This window comes from Bombina bombina, chromosome 1, assembly GCF_027579735.1.
Source record: "Bombina bombina isolate aBomBom1 chromosome 1, aBomBom1.pri, whole genome shotgun sequence".
Taxonomy (NCBI): domain Eukaryota; kingdom Metazoa; phylum Chordata; class Amphibia; order Anura; family Bombinatoridae; genus Bombina; species Bombina bombina.
Window position 1 is genome coordinate 1,272,736,845 of NC_069499.1, and position 27,817 is coordinate 1,272,764,661.

General features: G+C 38.5%; 1 protein-coding gene across 2 annotated transcripts in view; it reads left to right on the forward strand.

The window, feature by feature from the left end:
* Window positions 1–27,817, forward strand: part of ZFPM1 (zinc finger protein, FOG family member 1) — a 260,259-nt gene that overhangs the window by 206,674 nt on the left and 25,768 nt on the right. For both annotated transcript variants that reach the window (XM_053701292.1, XM_053701284.1), the window contains one exon: window positions 23,780–23,919. In XM_053701292.1, coding sequence (XP_053557267.1) covers window positions 23,780–23,919 — 140 coding nt within the window. The remainder of the gene's footprint in view (window positions 1–23,779; window positions 23,920–27,817) is intronic.

The window sequence follows — 27,817 nt, forward strand, 5'->3', positions numbered from 1 at the left end:
TTATTTGAATTTTGCACTGCTCATACAGCCACATTTACCATAATCAAGTCATACTGAGCTACTGAAAAACAAAATGCAATACAGGCTGCCGGGGCTGGGGATAATGTAGTACTATAAAAAAAAAAAGAAGCTAAATAAATAATAGCAATTAAATGCAGCTGCCATACATAGACTACTGATGGAAATAATATGATAAAATGACGCTTTTATAGCTGTACGTAGCCTTCGCCTATAATTCCTAATCTAGTCTTCCTTCCTCACAACCTTTTGTTTAGCAAGAAGTGCTTTCCTGCTCTGTTACTCGAGACACACACAGGTGTCTTGCCAGTGTCTTGCTTTAGTTGTGTCTTTTCTGAAGAGGTTTAAGGTGCTTACAAAATTCTTCCCTGCAGAAGATGGGACCTGCCTGTGTGTAGGTTCAATGTAAAGGTTAGTTTTAATGTATTTTGTCTTAATATTATGTTTATTTACACTCATTTTTAGGCCATATAATTCATACTGTGCTCATAATGTAGGTGCTCTGTGCCCTCTTAAAAGGGATAAGAAAAAAAATAAAATAAAATTGAATGATTCATATAGAACTTGTAATTTTAAAACACCTTTATATTCACTTCTATTTACAAATTGACTTTGTTCGTTTGGTATCCTTTGTTGAAATGGAAATGTACCTATCCTTCATTAGCATGCTAGCAGCTGATTGGTGGCTATACACATTTGTTTATGGCTTACCAGATGTGTCAGCTAGCTCCCAGTAGTGCATTGCCACTCAGGGGCTGAATTTCACTGTTAAACTCACTAGTAGTGTAATGGTAAAATGCAGTTTTCTATCCCTTTAAGAGTATGGCCTGTGTTACAAATCCAGTTTGGCTAAGTTTTAAATGCCCACAGTTTCCTGTTGCTGTTTTCACACTATTTTACTCTTCTTATGTTAGCACAAAACTATTTCATTAAACATGATGAAAACTGGTTTCAGTTACTTTTATCTTCTACAGTACTCCGGCCTCCTTAATCTCCAAATGCCTGGAGTTTTGGTGAAAACCTCAAGGTTTTATTATCAGGGGGAGCAGCAGTGAACACCAAGGCAGCACAGAGTGTTCTGATGGACAAGGGAGGGAGAGATGCATGTGATAAGGTGCCTTTTTTTGGTATGTGTGGGTGGGAAAAATAATTTAAGCTATTTTCCCTTTATCATCCAGAGCTTGCTTTGACGGCAGATAGAAATATTTGTTTTAGATTAACACTCGGTACCCAAAAAATAACACAGGGAGGGGGGGAGATGGACAGAGATGGGGGATATGGTTTATAAAGTGCATTTGTAGTCTAGTGTTGTCTATAATAAAATGCCTGTATATAAAAGGGAAGACGCAACCCCACTTGTCACTTGTAAAATCCTCAATTATTTAGTTGTGTCAAACATAATGATTACAAATACTAAGTTAACCCAATTTTTTTCTTTCGTGATTCAGATAGAGCATGACATTTTAAGCAACTCTAATTTACTCCTATTATCAAATTTTCTTCTTTCTCTTGGTAGCGTTATTTGAAATGCAAGAATGTAAGTTTAGATGCCGGCCCATTTTTGGTGAACAACCTGGGTTGTCCTTGCTGATTGGTGGATAAATTCATCCACCAATTAAAGTGCTGTCCAGAGTACTGAACCAAACAACTTAGATGCCTTCTTTTTCAAATAAAGATAGCAAGAGAACGAAGAAAAATTGAAAATAGGAGTAAATTAGAAAGTTGCTTAAAATTGCATGCTCTATCTGAATCACGAAAGAAAACATTTGGGTTCAGTGTCCCTTCTTCTCAAAGGGACAGTAAAGTTAAAATTAAAGTGAAGGTAAACTTTGATGAATGAAAGCCCGCTTTTTAAATATACTATGTAAAACAGGGGCACCTTCATTCATCAAAGTTTACAAATCAGCCGTTTTGATTAAAAACTTACCTTTTTTTCTTTTCACAGCCAGAGCAGCTTCCCCCTCCTGGAAATTCTCTCTTCACACGTCAGCAATGACTAATCCGGCTTCCTCCAATCACGGCATGGCCTCAGGCAATGACTACCCTGGGGGGAAGCCGTGATTGGAGGAAGCCGGATTAGTCATTGCTGACATGTGAAGAGAGGATTTCCAGGAGGGGGAAGCTGCTCTGGCCGTGAAAAGAAAAAAAAGGTAAGTTTTTATTCAAAACGGCTGCTTTGTAAACTTTGAATGAAAGTGCCCCTGTTTTTAATATATTTTTAAAAAACGGGCTTTCATTCACTTTAAAGTATCATGATTCAGACAGAGCATGCAAACAACTTTCTAATTTACTTCTATTCTCTAATTTGCTTTGTTCCCTTGGTATCCTTTGTTGAAAAGCATGCCTAGGTAGACTGAGGAGGAGCAATGCAATACTGGGCACTAGCTGCTGATTGGTGGCTGCACATATTTGCCTCTTCTCATTGGCTCCCCTAATGTGTTCAGCTAGTTCTTAGCAGTGCATTGCTGCTACTTTAACAAAGAATACCAGGAGAATGAAGCAAATTTGATCATAGAAGTAAATTGGAAAGTTGTTTAACATTGTATGCTCTGTCTAAACCAGGAAAGAAAAAGGTGGGGTTTCATGTCCCTTTAATTATTTATGTATTCTTTTGTTGCATACCTAGATAGATGGGCTCAGGGGTAGAAATGCTCTACTGGGAGCTTGCTGGTGATTGATTTTTACACACTTTTGCCTCTTGTCATTGGCTCAGCAAATGTGTTCAGTTTTGCATTTCTGCTCTGCAGCTGCCTTTAACTGTGTGTCTACCTTTTCAGTTGATTAAACACATAATTATATGTGAGCAATTTTGCAATAATAAAATGATCAAATACTGTATATTTGATCATTTTCTTTTTCTTTATTATATTTAAACATCTTTATCATTTTGTATAAAAAAAGCACATTCTGTAACCTAGGGGATTTTGTTGTTGTTGAAAACTGCCTATACCATTATTATATTGGCAGAATTTTGAAGGAAAACTGGAATATAAAATGAGCTTCTTTGGTCTGTGTATGGGGTGCAAACACAATGTACTCACAGCAAGGAGCGCTTAGTGTCCATTTAATGATGAAATGGCAGTGGCTTGCAAGAGGAACCAAACTTTCTCTTTTAAGATCCAACATAGATCCAAATTTTAAATAGTGACAGTGTCAGTCCTAAAAAAATCTACAGCAGAGGAAGACCGGACATGAAAGTCAGTATTAAACTTTCAGGGTACAGATAGAGCCTGCAATTTTAAGAGCCTTTTCAGTGTATTTTTGTTTTCAAATTTGCTTCATTTTCTTGGTATCCTTTTTTGAACATCATACCTGGATAGGCTTGGGAGCTGCTGTGCACTTCTGCGAGCTAGCTAGTTATTGGTGACTACATGCATATGCCTCTTGTCATTGGCTTACCATTGGCTAGGTTGCAGTAAGGCAGTGCTACTCTGGACATTACTTTAACTATGTGTTTAACCCTACACACTTTTTGCATTATGAAATATGTAGCTAAACTGTGTCTAATAGTATTTGAACTGCACTGAGGTTTATTTTAGTTTCACTGTGGCCAACTACAGTTTACGGTCACAAAGTACTTGTCGGTTTTATTTCCTAGACCATGTACTATTTAGTAGCCCTCCTTTCAATGCTTTATATGTTTTTAGTCAAGTCACACTGTGAGACAAAGTGACACTGTTTAAGTGTCTTCTCCAGATTATATAACAACATATAGAGTGTCTATATAACAACATATAGAGTGTCTATATAACAACATATAGAGTGTCTATATAACAACATATAGAGTGTCTATATAACAACATATAGTGTGTCTATATAACAACATATAGAGTGTCTATATAACAACATATAGAGTGTCTATATAACATATAGAGTGTCTATATAACATATAGAGTGTCTATATAACAACATATAGAGTGTCTATATAACAACATATAGAGTGTCTATATAACAACATATAGAGTGTCTATATAACAACATATAGAGTGTCTATATAACAACATATAGTGTGTCTATATAACAACATATAGTGTGTCTATATAACAACATATAGTGTGTCTATATAACAACATATAGTGTGTCTATATAACAACATATAGAGTGTCTATATAACAACATATAGAGTGTCTATATAACAACATATAGTGTGTCTATATAACAACATATAGTGTGTCTATATAACAACATATAGTGTGTCTATATAACAACATATAGTGTGTCTATATAACAACATATAGTGTGTCTATATAACAACATATAGAGTGTCTATATAACAACATATAGAGTGTCTATATAACAACATATAGTGTGTCTATATAACAACATATAGTGTGTCTATATAACAACATATAGAGTGTCTATATAACAACATATAGAGTGTCTATATAACAACATATAGTGTGTCTATATAACAACATATAGAGTGTCTATATAACAACATATAGTGTGTCTATATAACAACATATAGTGTGTCTATATAACAACATATAGTGTGTCTATATAACAACATATAGTGTGTCTATATAACAACATATAGAGTGTCTATATAACAACATATAGTGTGTCTATATAACAACATATAGTGTGTCTATATAACAACATATAGTGTGTCTATATAACAACATATAGTGTGTCTATATAACAACATATAGAGTGTCTATATAACAACATATAGAGTGTCTATATAACAACATATAGAGTGTCTATATAACAACATATAGAGTGTCTATATAACAACATATAGTGTGTCTATATAACAACATATAGAGTGTCTATATAACAACATATAGTGTGTCTATATAACAACATATAGAGTGTCTATATAACAACATATAGAGTGTCTATATAACAACATATAGAGTGTCTATATAACAACATATAGTGTGTCTATATAACAACATATAGTGTGTCTATATAACAACATATAGAGTGTCTATATAACAACATATAGAGTGTCTATATAACAACATATAGAGTGTCTATATAACAACATATAGAGTGTCTATATAACAACATATAGAGTGTCTATATAACAACATATAGAGTGTCTATATAACAACATATAGAGTGTCTATATAACAACATATAGAGTGTCTATATAACAACATATAGTGTGTCTATATAACAACATATAGAGTGTCTATATAACAACATATAGAGTGTCTATATAACAACATATAGTGTGTCTATATAACAACATATAGTGTGTCTATATAACAACATATAGAGTGTCTATATAACAACATATAGAGTGTCTATATAACAACATATAGAGTGTCTATATAACAGGAATCTGGCTTTTTTATTACAAACTCATTTTGAAAAAATATAGGGGGAAGGAGTATCCCAGTAATCCCTCCCCCCCAGTCTGACCCCCACAAGTATGTTTAGGTAAAGCAATGAACATTTTAGTTTACTGGGTATTCCAATCAAGGTTTGTGTATGGCACCATTTTGCTAATGCCATAATATGTTAGGTGCATTTTATTGGCGCATTAACACAGGTTATGTGTTCACAATTCCAGTTTCCAAAGCCACACTAGCTGGATAAAAATGACTACCTTCATATTAACTGATGTGTTCTGCATGTAGATAGTGCAGGGGGGATTAGGTAAAGCCTGCTTATATAATATACATGGATCTTTTTCTCTTGCATTTTTGTTGCTGCTTTGCTTTTTCCCACTTCAAGTGCAGTTAGCGGTGGCACTTCCATCCATAACTTCTCTGGGCAGCTGCTGACAGCCGGCCCTGACAATCTAAAACACCATTTTTCATAGCCGTTCTCTGGCTATCAGCGACTGGGGTGACATCAGAGATGTGGTTCCCCCTTTCCGGCACAGGATATCAGGACGGCTCATCATATCTTGCAGGGAGCTAATCGCTCTGCACTCAGCTTCCTTCTCCTGCCCCGGTTTCCTGGGAATGAAAACTTGCTATCCTTGGAAGGCCAGCCCACAGCTGTCTGCACTGCTTCCTGGCCAACACATCACTTTTCTCCTTTAATTAGTAAGGCTTGGGTTTTGTGAGATAACTACATGAGCACTGGTAATGCCAACCTTGCTACACACATGCATAAATATTATAGGGAATGTTAAAGTGTCTGGTATAGACAGCTGTCTCATACTCTGTAAATAGTATGACCGCCAGATCCTTATAACTGTCTCAGTGTTTTATATGTAAAGGGACATTCTAGTGCAAAGAAAATGCTCTAATTTTTAAATGCATTTTATTTAAACAAATGCTCCTTGTTGACAACCTGTTTAAATCCCCCCCCCCCCCTCTCATTACTGGAAAGTTGTTGCTCCTGAAAAGTAAGCAGCCAATCAGATTGGTGTAATAGGGATTTTCCTTTCATCATATATGCCCTACTTTAGGAATGAGGCTGAATAGTCAGAAATTAGTATTTGTCTATTAAAATGCTCTGATGAATGAGTATTTTATGATTTAAAGGGTTATTAAATACTGAACAAATTCTATATATAATGGTGTATTAAAAGCAAAGATTAGCCTAAAATATTGTGTGCAGATAAGTTTTAAAATATTAGTCATCAGTGTTATAGACTATTATATTTCCTTTGCTGAGACCAGTTAGTGACCGATATAAATGAGCTAAATAGCATTGGAGACAATCTGTACACACACACACACACACACACAAAGTGCTGTATAGTGTAAACATAATTCTGGTTTACTTGGTGTTCTTGTCTGCTTATTGATTGCATTTTATGTTGTGAACACTGTATGTGATGCACAAAAAGAAAGAAAAGACAAAAATATTCCAGCACTGTTTGTATGTTTGCAGTGACTACATATTCCTATATTTGTGAATACTCTTATCATCATGCAGTATGCAGGCATGGCACTACATCAGTTTTAATGCTGATCCCCAAGTGATGTTTGTGGCTGTGTTAAGAGTTTAAAGGGTCATAATAGTTGAAAAATGACATGTTCTAATTCTGTACACACAGTAGAATTGCCATTTCGGGCCTGCAGAGCACTGATCCAATCAGCAGCGCAAGTCACACGACTCAGATGTTGAACAACCACTGCTGGTTGGATCAGCATTAGTTTCCACTTTTACTGTGCCCCCCTTTGCGGGGGTTAAACACACAATAGTCTAGGAAGAGGAATCCTATTGTCTAAAAAGAAACTGAAGCACATGCACCTCTCATGAGAATTTAATTACATTGAAGACCTGCGTAGTGATATTTCAGCTGTTTATATGAAGAATTAAAAGTGAACAGCTGTAGCCTCTTTAAAACAAACTGTGAATATTATTTAGCACTCATGAAATAGTTACATTTATTATTTGTATTATTATTTATAATAATAATATTGTTTCAACTAGACTCATTTAGGCTGTCACCCATCACATCACAGCCGGCAAAGTGAGTTCTGCATAATCCGCTGCTGATATCTGTGCATTTGCTTTCTGGGGAGGTAGATCTTAGAGCTATTAGCTCAGGTCACAGTTCAGGCTGATAAAGATTTCAGTTTGTGCTGTGTCAAAAAATCAATATATGTGTAGTGAGACACCACAGCATTATGAGAGCAGGCAGAGTATACTTTTTTCTTTTTTTTTTTGTCCCAAGGCTTCTGTAAACATTTTTTTTTAGATGTGCGACACCTGTTTGCAGTTGTATAGTACTACAACTAATTGAGTATATTAATCACCAGTAACTTAGAATTTTTAGTATGAACAGAAAATGATTTTTGTTCCTCTAAAAGCATTTTTTTAAGAAAGAGGAAAGAAAGCATCAAAACGTGTTTTGCTATTTAAACCTTTACCCAATATACTATAGATTTATATCTCTTTTTAATATCTTAAACTTCCCTCCTGCTGTTCTAGTATATATTTACAGTGTGTGAAGAAGGGATTTTCCTACCTCCGCCTTTATCACTGTGGGGTTTGGATGTGATCTCATCTTCCCTGCATCTTTGCCAGTATCTCTCTACAATTCCTGATTGACAAATATTGTTGATAGTTTAAAGGGACACTCAGGTTTTATTAAATGTTCATGATTCAGATACAACATGTAATTTTAAACAACTTTCCAATTTACTTTCATTAAAAAAAATGTGCACAGTCTTTTATATTTACACTTTTTTGAGTTACCAGCTCCTACTGAGCATGTGCAAGAACTCAGACTATACGTATATGCATTTGTGATTGGCTGATTGCTATCACATGGTACAGGGGGAGTGGAAATATACATAACTTTGAAATGTGTTAGAAAAGAATCTACTACTCATTTGAAATTCAGAGTAAATGCTATTGTATTGTCTTGTTATCTTGCATTTGTTGATTATTCAAATCTACTGTGTTTACTGGTCCTTTAAGATAAATGTTATTGTCACTGGTGCAAGAAGAGTTTGTTTATAATATTGGTTGCTAATCAGTATTGGACGGTAAGTGAAGTGGTGTTATATGTACTCAGTCACACACCTTTTTGCAGCACTAGGATAGCATGAGACTTTTTCCCGACAGTGCCCTCATGTGACACAGGCTGGTTACGGTCTCCATCTGTTGCTCAGGATGTGTAATTGGGCTGTAAGGCTCCTGCCCGCCCCAATTGTTTTCCTCAATATTGCTGGTTAATTACCTGATAGGGAAAGACCTGAGTCTTTTAAATAACACATAACCTTTCCTGTAAGCAGTCAGAACACTCTGGCTGAGCTACCGGAACAAGACACCTGGGAATCTCCTGAACATTAACCCCTTTCAGTACTGTAAATATATAGCAACATATTAAACTAAACAACATTTGTGGAAGTCCTTATGTTTATAGATAAACATTAAACATATTAAGGATTATCATTTTAGAAAGTCTGGGAATTAATTTGTAGGCTAATAAATGTAATCATTTAACAGCCAGAGATGGCTTCAGTGCATTACTATACAATGATTTGTAGTCTCTACTGACAGGCAACAAATTAACCATTCAATGCCCATGTATCTTATTGCAGCTGAAATAAAGTCTTTAAGGGATATGAAACTCAAAACATTTCTTTTGTGATTCAGACAGAGCGCTTGCAAATGGATAACATTCTTGCAAAAGTGCTACCATATAGTGCTCCAGTCACCTGCTCGCTACAGCCTGTTTTTCAACAAAATATACCAAGAAAACAAAGAAAATGATCATAACCTGGGTTGAGTATGACGATTGAGCAGATCGCGCATGCGCATAATGGCAAACTCTGCCATTATCATAACCTGGGTTGAGTATGACGAATGAGCAGATCGCGCATAACGGCAAACTTCGCCATTATCATAACCTGGGTTAAGAGTACGACGAATGAGCAGATCGCGCATAACGGCAAACTCCGCCATTATCATAACCTGGGTTATCAGTTTTAATTGGAGGATGGGAAATCATAGCCGGCTGTGGGTTTGGAAATATTCATTTTTTTCAAAATTGGATTGTGAACGTATGGTACATCTTTGGAACGCAATGTAAATTACAAAATAATAGAAAATATATTGATATTGCGATTGCAGATAATAAGAATTTTGGGTTTAGTGTCCCTTTAAAGGGATATAAAAGTGCAAGAAGAAAGCGCACTAACAAGTTAGAGCATCTTATCATTGCTCTGTTGCTTACATATAATGCAAATGGATTAATCACATGTTGTCAGCTCTAGTGCAGCAATGCACTACCGGAACCTAGCTGGACACATCTGGTGAGCTCATTACAAGAGGCAAATGTTTGTAGCCACCAATCACCAGCTAGCTCCCAGAAGTACATTTCTTCTGCTGAGCACATATGCTTTTCATCAAAGGATACAAAGAGACAAAGTCAATTTGATAATAAAAGTGAATTTAAAAGTGTCTTAACCCCTTAATGACCACAATGTACCCTGTATGTCACTGGTCGTTAAGGGTTTTTTCAGGACATAATAGCACAAGTCTAGCAAGAAGACGCTATTAATACCCTCCATCCAGCAGGCTTTGTGGAATAGAGCAGTCTCAACGCTGGTGGCAAGACTGCGCTATAAAACAATCACGTCCCAAAAAAAGGCCAGTGACATACAGGGTACGTCGCTGGTCCTTAAGGGGTTAAAATGACCTGCTCTATTATAAACTTTCATATCTTTATTTTCAGACTTTTTCCTCTTTGAGTATTGGTTTTATTGCTCGTTTTCAAAACCTTTCCTTTCATGTGTCCCTTGTATTTACAATACAGGAAATTCATTTGAGTGTCTAGTTAATGTCTTATTTTTACTCTGCTGTGCATCCAGCTTTTGACTTGTGTTATGAGCGCCTGGGCATGTGTTTTAAAACATTGGAACCTGAACCATATCTCTACAGATATCAAAGATAACTGAACTCTCTCAACTAGTTTCAGAAGTGAGAGGGCTGGGCCTGCGCTACAGTTCAGGAACACAAGCTTACACAACACTTCAACTGCTGGATACAGAGAGATGAAATAAGACAAACTGCCGCTAAGGTAAACTGTCTTATTCGCTATATGTGATTTGAATGTGTGTGTGTTTAGCCCATGCAGCATGAATGGGGACATTAAATAGTGTCATTAACATAATGCAAATCTGCTTCTGACCGGGTTACTTTATCAATAGTCTTGTTTGTCAATTGCTAAAAAAACTGCTTGAAAAATGTTTGTAACAGAAACTTTAATTCACCATAAGATATTTGATTATGCTCAGCGTAAAAATAAAAGCTCTGTACAATTCAGAACCGTGACCCTGCTACATGCTGTATAGCAATTGCATGATCAGTGTAATATCCTATTTATACCAGTCTATAATTGGTCATAGCAAAGGCGAGAATATAAAGCATACACAAGGATTTTATGTGGTGTGCCCCTGGGCTGCAAAACAATGCAGTTGTTAATTTTCTATGCAGATTGTTTACTAATGCTTATTTGCTGATACATATTGTGTGTGTGTGTATATATATATGTGTGTGTGTATATATATATATATATATATATATATATATATATATATGTGTGTGTATATATATATATAATATATATATAAAATGACTTTATTGCCCCTTTAAGGACCGTGTGCCTGTGACTTTGGGAGCACTGCACACACCTTAACAATTATCTTGGAACATACAATTATTTAATAGAATGACTATCTAGTATTTATTGCTTCCCCTCCACCTCTTGTCCTCTAATAGTTTGAAGCTGCTAGTTATTATTTCTTTTGTGAGTGGCTTTATCAGGAGCAAACAGCCCCAGTTACCTGCAACATTTACTTAATGATCCCAGTGATAGGTAATATTCTGATAATACGCAGACCAGCTGGCTGGTGGCAGCCAATCAGATGCTGGCCTGCGATGTGAGATTAGATAGCGGGGGACTGTATTAGTTCGAGAGTGGTGACACTGAGAACTAGCGCTATTGATACAGAGATAGGATATAGAATGGACTTTGCCTCCTGTGATAATCGGGGGAAAAAGATTAGCTTTAACTATTAGCTCACTGACTGCTCTTAATATTAATGACAGCAAGGTCAGTTCTTATCTGCTTTCGCTTGGGAGCAGTGTGAGAACAGCAGGCTGCCAAGGGGGTGTGGAGAGTGTCCAGGGAACACAGGGCTTTGTAGACATGCGATGGGGAAGCAGATTGGGCATCATCGGCTAGTTCCGTATTTATATTCCAGTTTGTTGTTTTCAGGGATGAAGGTCCTTTCACTGCTCAGCCTTACTGTGCTTAATGGGAATAAATAGATTTCTGCACCTCAAGCTGATAAAATCTTGTTTTTGTGGTTCATATTTGTTATAGTGAATGATGCTCTGATTTCTACTCAGTAAGAACATTAGCATTTACCACCTCTGCTGAGAGACCATTCAAAGACTACCCTTCTGTATTCCTAAATACTTCTTCTTTTAATTGCTTGTCAAAAAAATAACTACAAAAAGTGATGCTACAACACAATGCTAGCATTATTAATGAATGTATCTGCATTCCTTAGACAAAGAAAGAAACAAATGCAGTTAATATTTTCTGTTTTCTGCCCATTACATTTTCCCTGGTACACATTTGCTGCTTGAGGATAGCTATTTATATCAAAACAAAATCTGAACTTTCAAAAAAACTTACAGGGGGGTGCATTGTAGCCCCCGGCCTTCGGTTAGACAACTTGATGCAGAGGCGAGCTGTGGCTTTATAACCAACTATACCACTATAGTCACATAATGAAAAAGTGTGCTCTGTTCTCAAACCCACATCACTACAGTAGATTATGCTCCTGGGAGCTAGGCTGCTGGGGTTGCTACTGTGCAGTGTTTGTTATTTTGTCCTTCCAGCCACCAGAGGAGACCTTATCAGTGGATGTGTGTGTATTTTCCTTGGTGGGTTGATATAGAAGAAGATAGATCAATGTTTTGACATGACAAGTGTCAACCTAAGAGTTCTTATCGGTTAGACATTAGTGCCCTGACCTCTCAGCTCTGATGTTAACCTTCTGCTGAGACAGAATTCTTATTGTTTAGAGAATGTCGCAAAGCATTAAAATATGATACGTGAATCTTACCCTGGTTAACAACAGATGGAAAATCCCCTGGTGCTGAAAAGGTTAATTCTCTCTGCTCTCTCTGTTGTGGTGATCTGCTTTTTAAAGTCTCTCAAAGTAACAAATACTTGTTTAAAAGAGGTCTGGAAATGCCCATTTCCTTTTTTTAAAAAAAATCAATCTATTTAAATGTGTCAAAATTTATATTTTAGTGTTGAGCAGCTAACATACTCTGTTAAATGTCCCATCCTATCTTTTAACCCTTTAAAATACTTCTATTCACTCACTATGTCCCCTCTGCGCCTATCCCCTCACTCACACAATTTGTAGATTTTAATATTTATCTGACCTCTTTAAAGGGACTTTGGAATATTTGTGAACTGAAGAGAAAGGGCAGGGTTTCTGTCATTAAAGAATTTAGTATACATCACTAGTACCTATATAATATTTAAACACATTGAGAGTTAGTAAAGTGATTTATCATCAAGTATAAATCTTGGTATATTGTACAGTAAGTGCATTGGAGGTTGGGAATGAAATACTGAGAATCACAGCTATGATTTCACAGCAAATCACATGTAAGTATTGGCAAGTAGGTGTAAGACTATATGTATTTGCTGGGGTTGAAATATTATCTATTGCACCACTTACCTTCTTATCTTATATAATTAACCAACCAAGGGGAACGAGTATAGTTTTGTTGTTTGTATATTTGGGCATCAGCTTGTTGTTTGTATATTTGGGCATCAGCTGGTGAATGATATGCCTGATTGTACTTCATCATCGCACCTCCATCAATGTTTTCATCCTTGCATCTTGTATAATACTGTCTGATTTAGGTTATAATAGAAGTATTGTCTAGTCTTAATCCTGATTGGACTATAAGTGGGTAAGGGGTTAATTGTTTTTGCTGAATTTTTTGGTGAAACTGGAGGTAAATGTCCACTAATTGGTGGCTTGTTGGCAAACTCAAAGCCTAAAACCTCACTTTTTCAGATTGGTATAAGACTCCTCTTTTTCCTACATTCCATCTTTTTTTTTGTCCTGTCCTCTGTATGGAATGTGGGACCCTTATCATCCATACTTTTTCCTTCTGTTTTAGATTTTGCTTCAAGCATGCACAATTGCACATGTATTATTTTTATTAGAGTTTTGATGTTTGGGAGCCCTTTTAAATGTATATATAAACCAGGGCTTGACAAACTCATAGCCAGGGACACTGGCTCCTAGAATTTTACCTCTAGCTTCAATTTTTTGGGGGTCACTCCATATATCTATATATATATGAATATCACTGTCTGTTTACTAAAAGTATGTCTAGTTCCCTCAATATTCTTACTAACTACTAAATTTTAAATAGATTTGTCGTCCACTGCTTTTTTTCCTTTTTTTTTATTAATATGTAAAGGAATGTGTGCAAGTATATTTCTTTCAAATGGCATGGAGAGTCCACAAATCCATTCTAATTACTAGTGGGAATTCAACTCCTGGCCACCAGGAGGAGGCAAAGAACACCCAAGCAAAGCTTTAAATATTCATCCCACTTCCATACTCCCCAGTCATTCTTTGCCCTCGTATATCAACTCAGGCTGTTTATTCTTCCTGGGCCTTTAAAAATGAGCAAATTTGCAAGGTCCTCGTTACATACCTTTCAAAATTTACAAATTTTATGTTTTTGCCTCAACTAAGGCTTCCTTTGGGAGAAAGGTTCTTCAAGCGGTGGTGCCCTCAGTTTAGGTCCGCCTGTCTTGTTTCTCTTCCCTTTCCATTCTGTGTCCTCTGGCTTGGGTATTGGTTCCCACTAGTAATTAGAATGGATTTGTGGACTCTCCATGCCATTGGAACATTGGAAAACAAACAAACATTATGCTTACCAAATAAATTATTTTCTTTCCTGGCATGGAGAGTCCACGGCCCGCCCTTGTCTAAAATTAAGATTGCTTATTATTTTGGTTTCTAAACTTCAGAGACCTCTATACCCTGGTGTTCCTTTTCTCTTTCCGTATTCCCTCGACTGAATGACTGGGGATTATGGGAAGTGGGAGGGATATTTAAAGCTTTGATAGGGTGTTCTTTGTCTCCTCCTGGTGGCCAGAAGTTGAATTCCCACTAGTAATTAGAATGGATTTGCCAGGAAAGAAAATAATTTATCAGGTCAACATAAATTTAGTTTTTTGCTATATTTCTAGCTCTTGGTTAACTATTTTGCAATGATCATTAGGGTGAGCCTTTGCATCGTATATGTGAGCTCAAGCTTGTACCAAAAAACAAGTGTGCACTATGCACCTAATGACATAGTCTTTGAATACCATTTTTAGATGTTTTTTTGGGTGGATTAATGTGCACCATGCTGCATAAACAATGCAAGACCAGAAAAATTCTACTTCTGTCTGTTTATAGTTCTTAAGAAAAGGGGTATTAGACCTTCAGATACTGAAGAATCAAAGAAGCACACAAAAGTTCAAATTAGATTCTCTTCGGATGCTTATCAATGCTATCTCTTGTGTTTCATGGTGCCTGTAGACTTTAAATACACGTATGCCAATTGCCTCTGCTTACCAGCGTTTTCCGGTGTGGACAACTTGTTTACATTTTATTTGCCTGATGTTTTGACTTTCCATTCCACCCAAAACATTTACAAATGGCTTAGCGATACCTTTTGCAAAACTTAGAAAGTAAGACATTGTGATGTGTCATCTAGCTGACATGATAAGTTTCTGAGGAACTAGAGTGCCAGCACTGCGATTTTGTCATTTGTTTCCTGACCTAGCATTATTATCATCAGTTATTTGTAGAGCACCAACACGTTCCACAGAACTGGACTTTATTATTTATTTGTACCAACTTTAATAAAATATCTCTGCCAAAGACACATCTGATTGATTTAGTGTAACATTTCAGGTCGCAGTATAAACAAGAAGTTCAGGCACAGCAAATACAATTGAATACTTTCTTCATACGGGTCAAGGTGAAACAAAACTAAGACAACTTTCCAAGCTCAAAAGCCCTTAATCATGTCAGGTTCAGTAGTTTGCTACTGGATGAGTCTTATTGGAAATCTATAATTAACTATCCTAAAGGAACAGGTGAGTCATGTAAGTATTATGTGTTTTTTAGATTGCATACTGGGCCATGAATTATCTGGTGAATTGGGTGCAAGGTTATAATCCATCAGCTAAATCCCAAACTCTTCTATTTTATATTTTAAAGGAAGGCTTGAATTGAAGTAGAAGTCTGTTAGGTCTCAATGCTGTGGGATAGATCAGAGATACTGGCATTTCTGTCATATTGGCCAAATTGTCCTTGGCTCCATCGTCTAATTAGAATAACTCCTCAAACCCTGGACTTTATACCCAGTCTTCCTAATTCAAGGAGTGCTCTTTCATTTGCGTTTTCAAACCCTACATCTCGTGGCTTGGGGTTATTTGGAATGTATAGTTTGTCTGATCCATTGTTTGTACACTTTTTAAGTTTGGGAGCCTTCAAATGATCCTTATGTGAACTATCTCTGTTTTTGGAAGATTTCATTATATCTTTTTTTGAACCAGTAAAAAAAACATCATCATGTGGGTTATGGGCTTTATCATGTCATTCACTTTATTTGGTATTCAATAAATATGTCTGCTATCCAGCCAATCCCTGAATTTTTCAATGAGTTAATTTCCAATATTCATGGTTCTCAAGACATCTATCCTCTCATTACTTTGTGCTAATAAAAAGTAAATTAATGAAATAAAACTAGACACCTTGAATGTAATTTGATATTTTCATACCTTTATTTGTCATACAAATAACTGAGGTGTGAATTAATAAATTACTAATACTTTCACAAAGACATCAAAAAGGCTGTATATTGGTAAATTTTACAATTTTGAAATGGTTTATGATGTATCATTGTATAGCTCAGTGATGGCCAGCTTCCTAACACATGCAAATCAATATTTTAGAAGCCTTAAGGGCCACATACAAATATATGGCTATTAAACAGGCAGGCAATAACATATTTGCTAGAAATGTCCATTGGCACAGGGACAGATTTAGGCAATCATTCTTAGTTCTGCCTAAATAGACACTTAGAGGCTGAAAAAATTAGCACAGAGGTCCACATCCCTGGTATTGCCAGTTGGCCATCCCTTGTATAGCTTATAGTTTGAGGATGTCTATTTTGCTACTGAGGCTTAAAGCTCTTTTTATAAGGGCCATATCTACTTCCTGGGTACCTAGGTAAAGCAGCACTGTGGATTTTTCTCCTTAATCATTTCTGAAACAAATTAAATGTTTGGGATAAAGGTTCTACTTCCTGATTTGTCTTCTTAATATAATGTATCTATTTCTCAGCATGATTACGGACTCATGTCTATTTTTTACTTGCTGTTCTACTGGTTGGTGAATCATACTATTTAACTGCTTGGTGAATCGTTGATGTGTACTACTAAAGTGAGCCAAAATAAATGGATATTAACTCCATTACAGACATTTTCATATCTTGGTTCATTTCCCTAAACACCCATCAAACTTTTCTCCTTTAATTTTTTTTTAACCCCTTAATGACCACAATGTACCCTGTATGTCACTGGTCGTTAAGGGTTTTTTCAGGACATAATAGCACAAATCTAGCAAGAACACACTATTAATGCACTCCCTCCAGCAGGCTTTGTGGAATAGAGCAGTCTCAACGCTGGTAGCAAGACCGCGCTATAAAACAATCAAGTCCCAAAAAAAGGCCAGCGACATACAGGGTACGTCGCTGGTCCTTAAGGGGTTAATTTATTTTTTTACAAAATTGTAGGTAACGGGAAGGGGAGGAATCTTACACCCACCTGAAAATGTGGGCCCCTGTATAAAGAGGCAAGCTTATTGATTTTCTCTTGTAAGATGTATCGAGTCCACGGATTCATCCTTACTTGTGGGATACTCTCCTCCCCTACAGGAAGTGGCAAAGAGAGCACCCACAGCAGAGCTGTCTATATAGCTCCCCCCTTAGCTCCACCCCCTAGTCATTCTCTTTGCCTACTTTGCCTAAGTTTGTTATTTTAAATGGTGCCGGTGTGTACTATTTACTCTATGGCAGAAAAGAGATGAAGATTTCTGCAAGGAGGATTATGATCTTAGCACTTTGTAACTAAGATCCACTGCTGTTCTCACAAGGGCTGAAGAGTACAGGAAAACTTCAGTTGGGGGAACGGTTTGCATGCTAAGCTGCATATGAGGTATGTTCAGTCTATATTTTTCTAGACAGACTGTGTTAATTCTAGAAAAGGCTGGCAATATTCCCATGAGGGAAGGGTAAGCTGTATTCAGACACTTGGATAGGAATTTCAGCTTGCATGAAGGGCTCATTAGTTACCGGTGACACTGTTAGGAAAAAACGTTTTTGTTTATTCAGTAAATGATGCAATTATAACGTTTTTTGAAGGGACTAAAGGGGTCATTGTGGCTTTTTTTGAGTTTTTTAAACCCACATGGTTAATTAAGAGACACTCTGGTGTTTGTTTGATAGGCCTAAAAACATCAAGTGAGGTGGGAGGGGCCTATTTTCGCGCCTTAGTTGCGCAGTTTCTTTGCTTTAGAGATTTCTAACTGCTTCTCCAGAGGTTCCTGCTGTGTTTGAGGGCTGTAAAAGAAGTCTTTTTTTCCCACAAATTGTTCTGAAGGGCAGGTAGGCACCACAGCAGTGCTGTGGCAAGGTGCTGAAAGTCCTTTTTACCGGTTTTGGCGTTTTTTCAATCTGGTTTTGTCATTAAGGGGTAAATTGTTTATTTGCATAGCTGTGCAAAGTTACTAAGGCTTTATGATGCTACTGTAAAAATTTCGTTAAGTTTACTGCTTTTCTACACTGTTTTGCAGAATTTGTGCAACTTTTTTTCTCTTAAAGGCACAGTACAGTTTTAACTCTAAGTGTTATTTACTTTGATTACAGTGTTTTCCAAGGTTGCTTGTTACATTACTAGCCTGTTTAACATGTCTGACACCAAGGAAAATCCTTGTTCATTGTGGGAACCCCCTTTTAGAATGTGTCCCAATTGTACTGATATGTCTATAAAGAACATATATTAGCACTTAAAAATAGAGCAATAGATGATTCTCAGTCAGAAGTAAATGAGGGTTCGCCATCTAGCTCTCCCCAAGTGTCACAACCAGTAACGCCCGCACAAGTGACGCCAAGTACCTCTAGTGCGTCACATTCATTTACTTTACAAGACATGGCCACAGTTATGAATACAACCCTCACTGAGGTTTTATCCAAACTGCCTGGTTTACAAGGAAAGCGGGACAGCTCTGGGTTAAGGAAAAATGCTGAGCCATCTCATGCTTTAGTAGCCATATCTGATATGCCCTCACAATGCTCTGAAGGGGCGAGGGATTTGTTATCTGAGGGAGAAATTTCTGATTCAGGAAAGACGCTTCCTCAGACAGATTCTGAGATATGATGGCCTTTAAATTTAAGCTTGAACACCTCCGCTTATTGCTTAGGGAGGTATTGGCAACGCTAGATGATTGTGACCCTATAGTGGTCCCAGAGAAATTGTGTAAAATGGATAGATACTTAGAGGTTCCTGTTTACACTGATGTTTTTCCAGTCCCTAAGAGGATTGTGACTATTGTTACCAAGGAGTAGGATAGACCAGGTATTCCGTTCACTCCCCCTCCTGTTTTTAAGAAAATGTTTCCCATATCTGACACCATAAGGGACTCATGGAAGACAGTTCCTAAGGTGGAGGGAGCTATTTCTACTCTGTCTAAGCATACAACTATACATATAGAGGACAGTTGTGCTTTCAAAGATCCTATGGATAAAAAATTAGAGGGTCTCCTGAAGAAAATTTTTGTTCACAGAATTAAGGCCCTTAAATTGGCTAATTCTTTTATTACAGATGCCGATTTTCAACTGGCTAAATTAGCGGCAAAGAATTCAGGTTTTGCCATTTTAGCACGCAGGGCGTTATGGCTTAAGTCCTGGTCTGCTGATGTGTCATCTAAATCTAAACTTTTGAACATTCCTTTCAAGGGTAAGACCCTATTCGGGCCTGAACTGAAAGAGATTATTTCAGACATCACTGGAGGGAAAGGTCATGCCCTCCCTCAGGATAGATCAAATAAGATGAGGATCAAACAAAATAATTTTCGTTCTTTTTCGGAACTTTAAGAGTGGTCCTGCTTCAGCTTCCTTTGCTACAAAGCAAGAGGGGAATTTTGTCCAATCCAAGTCAGTCTGGAGACCTAACCAGGCTTGGAACAAGGGTAAACAGGCCAAGAAGCCTGCAGCTGCCTCTAAAACAGCATGAAGGGGTAGCCCCCGATCCGGCACCAGATCTAGTAGGGGGCAGACTCTCTTTCTTCGCTCAGGCTTGGGCGAGAGATGTTCAGGATCCCTGGGCTTTAAATATTGTGTCCCAGGGATATCTTCTGGAATTCAAGGGCTCCCTTCCAAGGGGCAGATTTAACATTTCTCGATTGTCTGTAAACCAGACAAAGAGAGAGGCGTTCTTACGCTGTGTAGAAGACCTACATACCATGGGAGTGATCCGCCCAGTCCCAAAAGAGGAACAGGGGCTAGGGTTTTATTCAAACCTGTTTGTGGTTCCCAAGAAAGAGGGAACTTTTTTAGACCAATCTTGGATCTCAAAGTTCCATCATTCAAGATGGAGACTATTCTGACTATTCTACCTCTGATCTAGGAGGGTCAATATATGACTACCGTGGACTTAAAGGATGCGTATCTACACATCCCTATTCACAGAGATCATCATCAATTCCTCAGATTCGCCTTTCTAAACAGGCATTACCAGCTTGTGGTCCTTCCCTTCGGGTTGGCCACGGCTCCCAGAATTTTCACAAAAGTGCTAGGGTCCCTTCTGGCGGTTCTACGGCCACGGGGCATAGCAGTGGCACCTTATCTAGTCGACATCTTAATTTAGGCGTCTACTTTCCAGTTAGCCAAGTCTCACACGGACATCGTGTTGGCTTTTCTGAGATCTCACGGGCGGAAGGTGAACATAAAAAAGAGTTCTCTCTTCCTTCTTACAAGAGTTTCCTTCCTAGGGACTCTGATAGACTCGGTAGAAATGAAAATATTTCTGACGGAAGTCAGAAAGTTAAAACTCTTAACCACTTGCCAAGCTCTTCATTCCATTCCTCGGCCATCAGTGGCTCAGTATATGGAGGTAATCGGACTCATGGTAGCGGCAATGGACATAGTCCTTTTGCCCGCCTACACCTCAGACCACTGTAGCTATGCATGCTCAAACAGTGGAATGGGGATTATGCAGATTTATCTCCTCAACTGCATCTGGACCAGGAGACCAGAGATTCTCTTCTCTGGTGGTTGTCTCAGGACCACCTGTCTCAGGGAATGTGTTTCCGCAAGCCAGAGTGGCTCATTGTAACGACAGATGTCAGCCTGCTAGGCTGGGGTGCAGTCTGGAATTCCCTGAAAGCACAGGGCTTATGGTCTCGGGAGGAAGCTCTCCTTCCGATAAACATTCTAGAACTGAGAGCGATATTCATTGCACTTCAGGCGTGGCCTCAGCTTGCTGAGGCCAAATTCATCAGGTTTCAGTCGGACAACATCACGACTGTAGCTTATAGCAATTATCAAGGAGCAACAAGGAGTTCTCTAGGGATGATGGAGGTAACCAAAATAATCCGGTGGGCAGAGGATCACTCTTGCCATCTCTCAGCGATACACATCCCAGGAGTAGAGAACTAGGAGGCGGATTTTCTAAGTCGTCAGACTTTTCATCCAGGGGAGTGGGAACTCCATCCGGTGGTATTTGCCCAGCTGATTCAGCTATGGGGCACACTAGAATTGGATCTGATGGCGTCTCGTCAGAATGCCAAACTTCCTCGCTACGGGTCCAGGTCCCGGGATCCCAAGGCGGTACTGATAGATGCTCTAGCAGTGCCTTGGTCCTTCAATCTGGCCTATGTATTTCCACCGTTTCCTCTCCTTCCACGTCTGGCTGCCAGAATCAAGCAGGAGAGAGCTTCGGCAATTCTGATAGCACCTGCGTGGCCACGCAGGACTTGGTATGCAGACCTAGTGGACATGTCCTCTGTTCCACCGTGGACTCTGCCAATGAGACGGGACCTTCTAATCCAAGGTCCGTTCACGCATCCAAATCTAATTTCTCTGCGTCTGACTGCTTGGAGATTGAACGCCTGATTCTATCAAAGCGTGGTTTCTCTGAGTCGGTCATTGATACCCTGATTCAGGCTAGAAAGCCTGTCACCAGGAAGATTTATCATAAGATTTGACGCAAATATCTTTATTGGTGTGAATGCAAAGGTTACTCGTGGAGTAAGATTAGGATTCCTAGAATATCGTCTTCTCTCCAAGAAGGTTTGGAGAAGGGATTATCTGCTAGTTCACTAAAAGGACAAATATCTGCTTTGTCTATTCTACTTCACAAACATCTGGCAGATGTTCCAAACGTTCAAGCATTTAGTCAGGCTTTGGTCAGAATCAAGCCTGTCTTTAAACCTGTTGCTCCGCCATGGAGCCTAAACTCGAGGGGTTCCGTTTGAACCTATGCATTCCATAGATATTAAGCTTCTATCTTGGAAAGTTTTGTTTTTAGTAGCTATCTCTTCGGCTCGAAGAGTTTCTGAGCTATCTGCTTTACAATGTGATTCACCTTACCTTGTTTTCCATGCAGATAAGGTGGTTTTACGTACCAAACCTGGGTTTCTTCCTAAGGTTGTTACTAATAAGAATATCAATCAAGAGATTGTGGTTCCTTCATCTAAGAACCTCTTGATGTGGTTCATGCTTTACAAGCAACTAAAGATTTCCGTCAAACATCTTCTTTTTTTGTTGTTTGTTCTGGTAAAAGAGAGGTCAAAGGGCTACCGCTACCTCTCTTTCCTTTTGGCTGAAAAGCATCATCCATTTGGTCTATGAGACTGCGGGCCAGCAGCCTCCTGAAAGAATTACTGCTCATTCAACTAGAGCTGTGGCTTCCACATGGGCTTTTAAAAATGAGGCTTCTGTTGAACAGATTTGTAAGGCGGCGACTTGGTCTTCGCTTCATACTTTTTCAAAATTTTACAAGTTCGATACTTTTGCTTCTTTGGAGGCTATTTTTGGGAGAAAGGTTCTACAAGCAGTGGTGCCTTCCGTTTAAGGTCCCTGTCTTGTCCCTCCCTTCATCCGTGTCCTAAAGCTTTGGTATTGGTATCCCACAAGTAAGGATGAATCCGTGGACTCGATACATCTTACAAGAGAAAACATAATTTATGCTTACCTGATAAATGTATTTCTCTTGTGATGTATTGAGTCCACGGCCCGCCCTGTTTTTTAAGACAGGCATATATATTTTTATTTTAAAACTTTCAGTCACCACTGCACCCTATAGTTTCTCCTTTTTCTTCCTAGCCTTCGGTCGAATGACTGGGGGGTGGAGCTAAGGGGGGAGCTATATAGACAGCTCTGTTGTGGGTGCTCTCTTTGCCACTTCCTGTAGGGGAGGAGAATATCCGACAAGTAAGGATGAATCCGTGGATTCGATACATCACAAGAGAAATAAATTTATCAGGTAAGCATAAATTATGTTTTTTTTTACCTCCACCTGCTGTAGGAAAGCCAGATATTTTGAAAAAATATAATATAGTTATAATAAATATAGTTATAATAAAGGTGCATGCACAATCACATCCTAAAGTATTTTCTCCCTGGCAGAATTGGAGAACTATCATATGTTTTTACTTTAAGGTATAGTATTCTGTAAAATTGTTTTTACCTTAATGTGTTTCTAATTACTTTTTTACCAACTGCATAGCATAAAATGTATAAGAATTTGCTTTTGAAAATTTATTTGTGTATATGAAATAGCTGATTTTGTGTTTTGAAGCCACAACCTAATAAAATGGGTTGAACTTGTAGGTATAACCAGATCTCGTTACTTTGTCACATTGTGTACATATATATGCTTCTTTACCTTATATCTGTCCAATGCTTGGAGAGAACAATGGAAAATTAACATTTTATTACCGTCTCTCTTCTATACCCCACTGGGAGTGTAATTTCTTCTGCTGGCTGTGTTTACACAGCTTATCTATAGCTTGGACCTAAGGCTAGAAACTTTCAGAATAGGTGGGGATACCACATGCTAAATCAGATATTTTAAATGCCAATATAAGGGTAAAGAAAATACTTGTAAACAATTTAATACACTACAGCAGGTAAACTGGATAATATTTTAACAAATTATAGGGAGAACATTTTTTAGTAAACTGTCCCTTTAATTAATCTTTTCTTTTTTCTCTCCCATCAGATGAGCTGGAGTTAGAAATTTCATCTCCAGATGGCAGTGCGCAAGTTCGGGCACATAGTCAGTTGCCTAAAGGATTTTCTTGGGGACCTTACAGGGGCAACTTTATTGGATCTTCATCTTCCCCAGACCCCACAGAGATGGTAAGTAGCAAAATACATTACATTCTTAAACATGCTTTTTAACCCTTGAGCCCATCTTTTCACATTACGTTGGCTTTATCATGTTGTTATTTTTAATACTTAATAGTAAACACAGGTATACCACCTGCAAATGTCAAGTTGTGAACTGCGGGACGATTAGGCATCCTCAAAATGGAATGCTCTCTGAAAACAAACCCAAATAGCAAAAATAGAAAGTTAAAAAGGTGCGCTAAAAAACCGCTAAAATCGTCTCAAATTATGAAAAACCTCATAAGACAATATTATGTAAGAAAACATTTAATACATTTATTACATAGTAAAATCTATAAAAAATACCATCAGTGGTTTAAAAAATCAATATCCAAGGGAAAAAAAAGAACTATCCAATTAGAATAATAAAGTGCACTGCTCAAAGTTCCATATATGGAGTACTTCTCTTGTCTCCACAGTTCCGTGTATTCACTTAGATGGTAATATGAGAAAAGGATCTATAGAGGTGTCTGGGAGCTAACTGCCGTCCCACAGAATAGGAAATAAACAACTATGCCTCTACCTTGATTCTTGTCCGGTGTCCCGGTATACCTCACCACTTGTAATCTTTAACTTTGGTTGCACTTATGCGCTGGTATCACTCAAAGAAGAGACACGAGAACGCCAACATCACCAGAGTCCTATGGATACCAGTGCATAAGTGCAACCAAAGTGACAGATGATGACCAAAGTGAGAGGGGGCAGTATTACACACTCAAGCGAGTTTGCAATGGTATATAGGGGCAGCAAATGTGCCGGGCCTGTTGCCCATTTTGAGGCGAAGCTGCGCAAACAGATTCTCAAGGTTGAGAACCATGTCTGCACTGCACTTAGTATAAAGGGCCCTATACTTAAAACAATTCCTTGGTAGCCACATTACATTATAGAGGGACCCAGTCTTCCAGTTTGTGTGTAATGTCCCTTTATGTGCCTTGGAAACACTTTTGCATGTACTGTGATGTCACAGCATTCTCTGAGCATGCATTAAAGGAAAAACACAATTTCAGGAGCCTGTAATTATTCACTTGTATGATTGACAGACATAGAAAGTAGTCAATAGAGTGTGCAGCTGTTATGTATTTATTTCTTTAACATATTTTCTTTCTAATGACACGGTAAGTCCATGGATCATCATAATTACTGTTGGGAATATCACTCCTGGCCAGCAGGAGGAGGCAAAGAGCACCACAGCAAAGCTGTTAAATATCACTCCCTTACCCACAACCCCCAGTCATTCCCTTTGCCTGTTGCAAGGAGGTGGTGAAGTTTAGGTGTCTAAAAGAAGTGCTGAGGTAAGGGGCTGCCTGAGATTGTTATAAACTTTTGCGGTATTGTTTTGAAAAAAGGGCTGCTGTTATAAGCGTTTATTATTTAAAGGAGCAGTAACATTTTTTGTGCAAGTATTACTGCTGTTGCTTATAGAATTTTTTGTTTGAGATTTGCAGGGGCACTAACTTTTTTGAGTATTAGTTGCTGCTGTTTAAAATGAATATTGCTTTTTTAAATCTAAAGTGACAGTTACGTTTTTTTGAGTGTGCAAATTAAAGCAGTTTTTTTCTTTAATTGGTGAGTTTTTGGTTGGAGATGGACCAAGCGGCCCTTCAAAACGTTACATGTAGCCTTTGTTTTGATCCCAATGTGGAATCACCAGTCCCTTTTTGTCCCTCTTGTATTGATAGAGCTTTACATTACAGGGATATACTTTTTGATTCTGAGCCACCATTAGCTAAGGCGGATGCTGTTCAGGGGTCTCCTGTTCAAGAGATGCCGCTGCTTTCTCCTCATGTGTCCCAAACTTTGTTGTCCGCACAGGCAGTGCCCTGCACTTCATCTCATACTCCGGTTCGGGTTACATTACAAGATATTGCTACCCAGATATCTTCTGCGATAACGGATGCGCTTTCTGCTTTTCCTGTATTACAAGGACAGCGCAAGAGGAAATTTAAGGAGTCAGTGAGTAGGGGTTCTGATTCAGTTGCGTCTGTTCTGAAGGTTTCCTCTCAGAGGTCTGAGGAGGATGATTCTTTGGTTGCATCTCAGGGTGAAATTTCATATCCTTCCTCTGATGCTGATGTTGTATCCTTCAGGTTTAAGCTAGAACACCTTTGTGTGTTACTTAAGGAGGTTTTGGCTACTTTGGATGACTCTGACTCGTCTGTTATTGTCACTCCTAACAAGTCTAGTAAGCTGAATAAATACTTTGATGTTCTTTCCGCAGTGGAGGTTTATCCTGTTCCTGACTGTGCTTCAGAGATTATTGCACGGGAGTGGGAGAGACCTGGGATTCCTTTTTCCCCTTCTCCAATTTTCAAGAAGATGTTTCCAATAGCCGATTCTGTTAAGGAGTCTTGGCAGACGGTTCCCAAGGTGGAAGGAGCAGCTAAGAGAACCACTATTCCCATAGAGGTCAGTTGTTCTTTTAAGGATCCTATGGATAAGAAGTTGGAGGCGTTACTCAAAAGGATGTATGTTCACTAGGGTTTGCAATGGCAGCCTGCGGTGTGTATTGCTACGGTTACTAGTGCGGCAGCTTACTGGTTTGACGCGTTGTCTGATTCTATTCAGTCTGATACTCCTCTTGAAGAGATTCAGGATAGGATTAGGGCCTTGAAGTTGGCTAATTCCTTTATTATGGATGCTTTGTTACAGTTCATTAAGTTGGGAGCAAAGATTTCTAGTTTTGCTGTTCTGGCACGCAGAGCCTTGTGGTTAAAGTCCTGGTCTGCGGATGTGTCATCTAAGTCTAAGCGCTTGTCTATTCCTTACAAGGGTGTAAGACCTTGTTTGGTCCTGGCTTGGCTGAAATTATTTCAGATATTACGGGAGGAAAGGGTCATTCTCTCCCGCAGGATAAGAGAAATAAGCAGAAAGGGAGTAATTTTCGTTCTTTTCAAAACATTTCAGGTAAGCCTTCCCCCTCTTCTTCCAAGCAAGTACAGTCTAAGTCCTCCTGGAAGTCCAATCAGCCTTGTAACAAGGGGAAGCAATCTAAGAAGCCTGTTACTGATTCCAAGTCAGCATGAAGGGTCTGCTCCCGGTCCTGGAGCGGATCTTGTGGGGGGCAGACTCTCGCTCTCTATTTTCGCTCACGCTTGGGTTTAGGATGTTCCAGATCTCTGGGCAGTGGATGTGGTGTCCCACGGTTACAAGTTGGAGTTCAAAAGTTTTCCTCCCAGAGGCAGGTTTCACCTCTCAAGATTATTTGTAGACTAGATAAAAAGGGAGGCGTTCTTGCGTTGTGTCCAGGATCTCTGCGATCTGGGGGTGATTGTTCCTGTTCCAGTTCAGGAGCAGGGTCTGGGTTTTTATTCCAACCTGTTTGTGGTTCCCAAAAAGGAGAGAACTTTCAGGCCAATTCTGGATCTCAAATGTATAAACAAATTCCTCAGGGTTCCATCGTTCAAGATGGATATTATCCGTTCCATTCTTCCTTTGGTTCAGGAGGGTCAGTTCATGACTACTGTGGATTTAAAAGACGCATATCTGCATATTCCTATCCACAAGGGTCATCACAAGTTTCTAAGATATTCTGGTTCAGGCGTCATCTTTTCAACAAGCAAACTCCCACACAGAGTTGTTGTTGTCTTTTCTGCGTTCCCATGGATGGAAGATGAATTTAGGAAAAAGTTAATTGGTTCCAGCTACAAGAGTGGTATTCTTAGGAACCATTATAGTTTCTCTAGAGATGAAGATCTTTCTGACAGAGGTCAGAAGAACAAAGATCTTCAACTCTTGTCTTGCCCTTCAGTCCTCTCCTCGGCTGTCAGTGGCTAAGTGTATGGAGGTAATTGGTCTGATGGTGTCAGCTATGGACATCATTCCATTTGCTTGGTTCCATCTCAGACCCTTGCAGTTATGCATGCTCAGA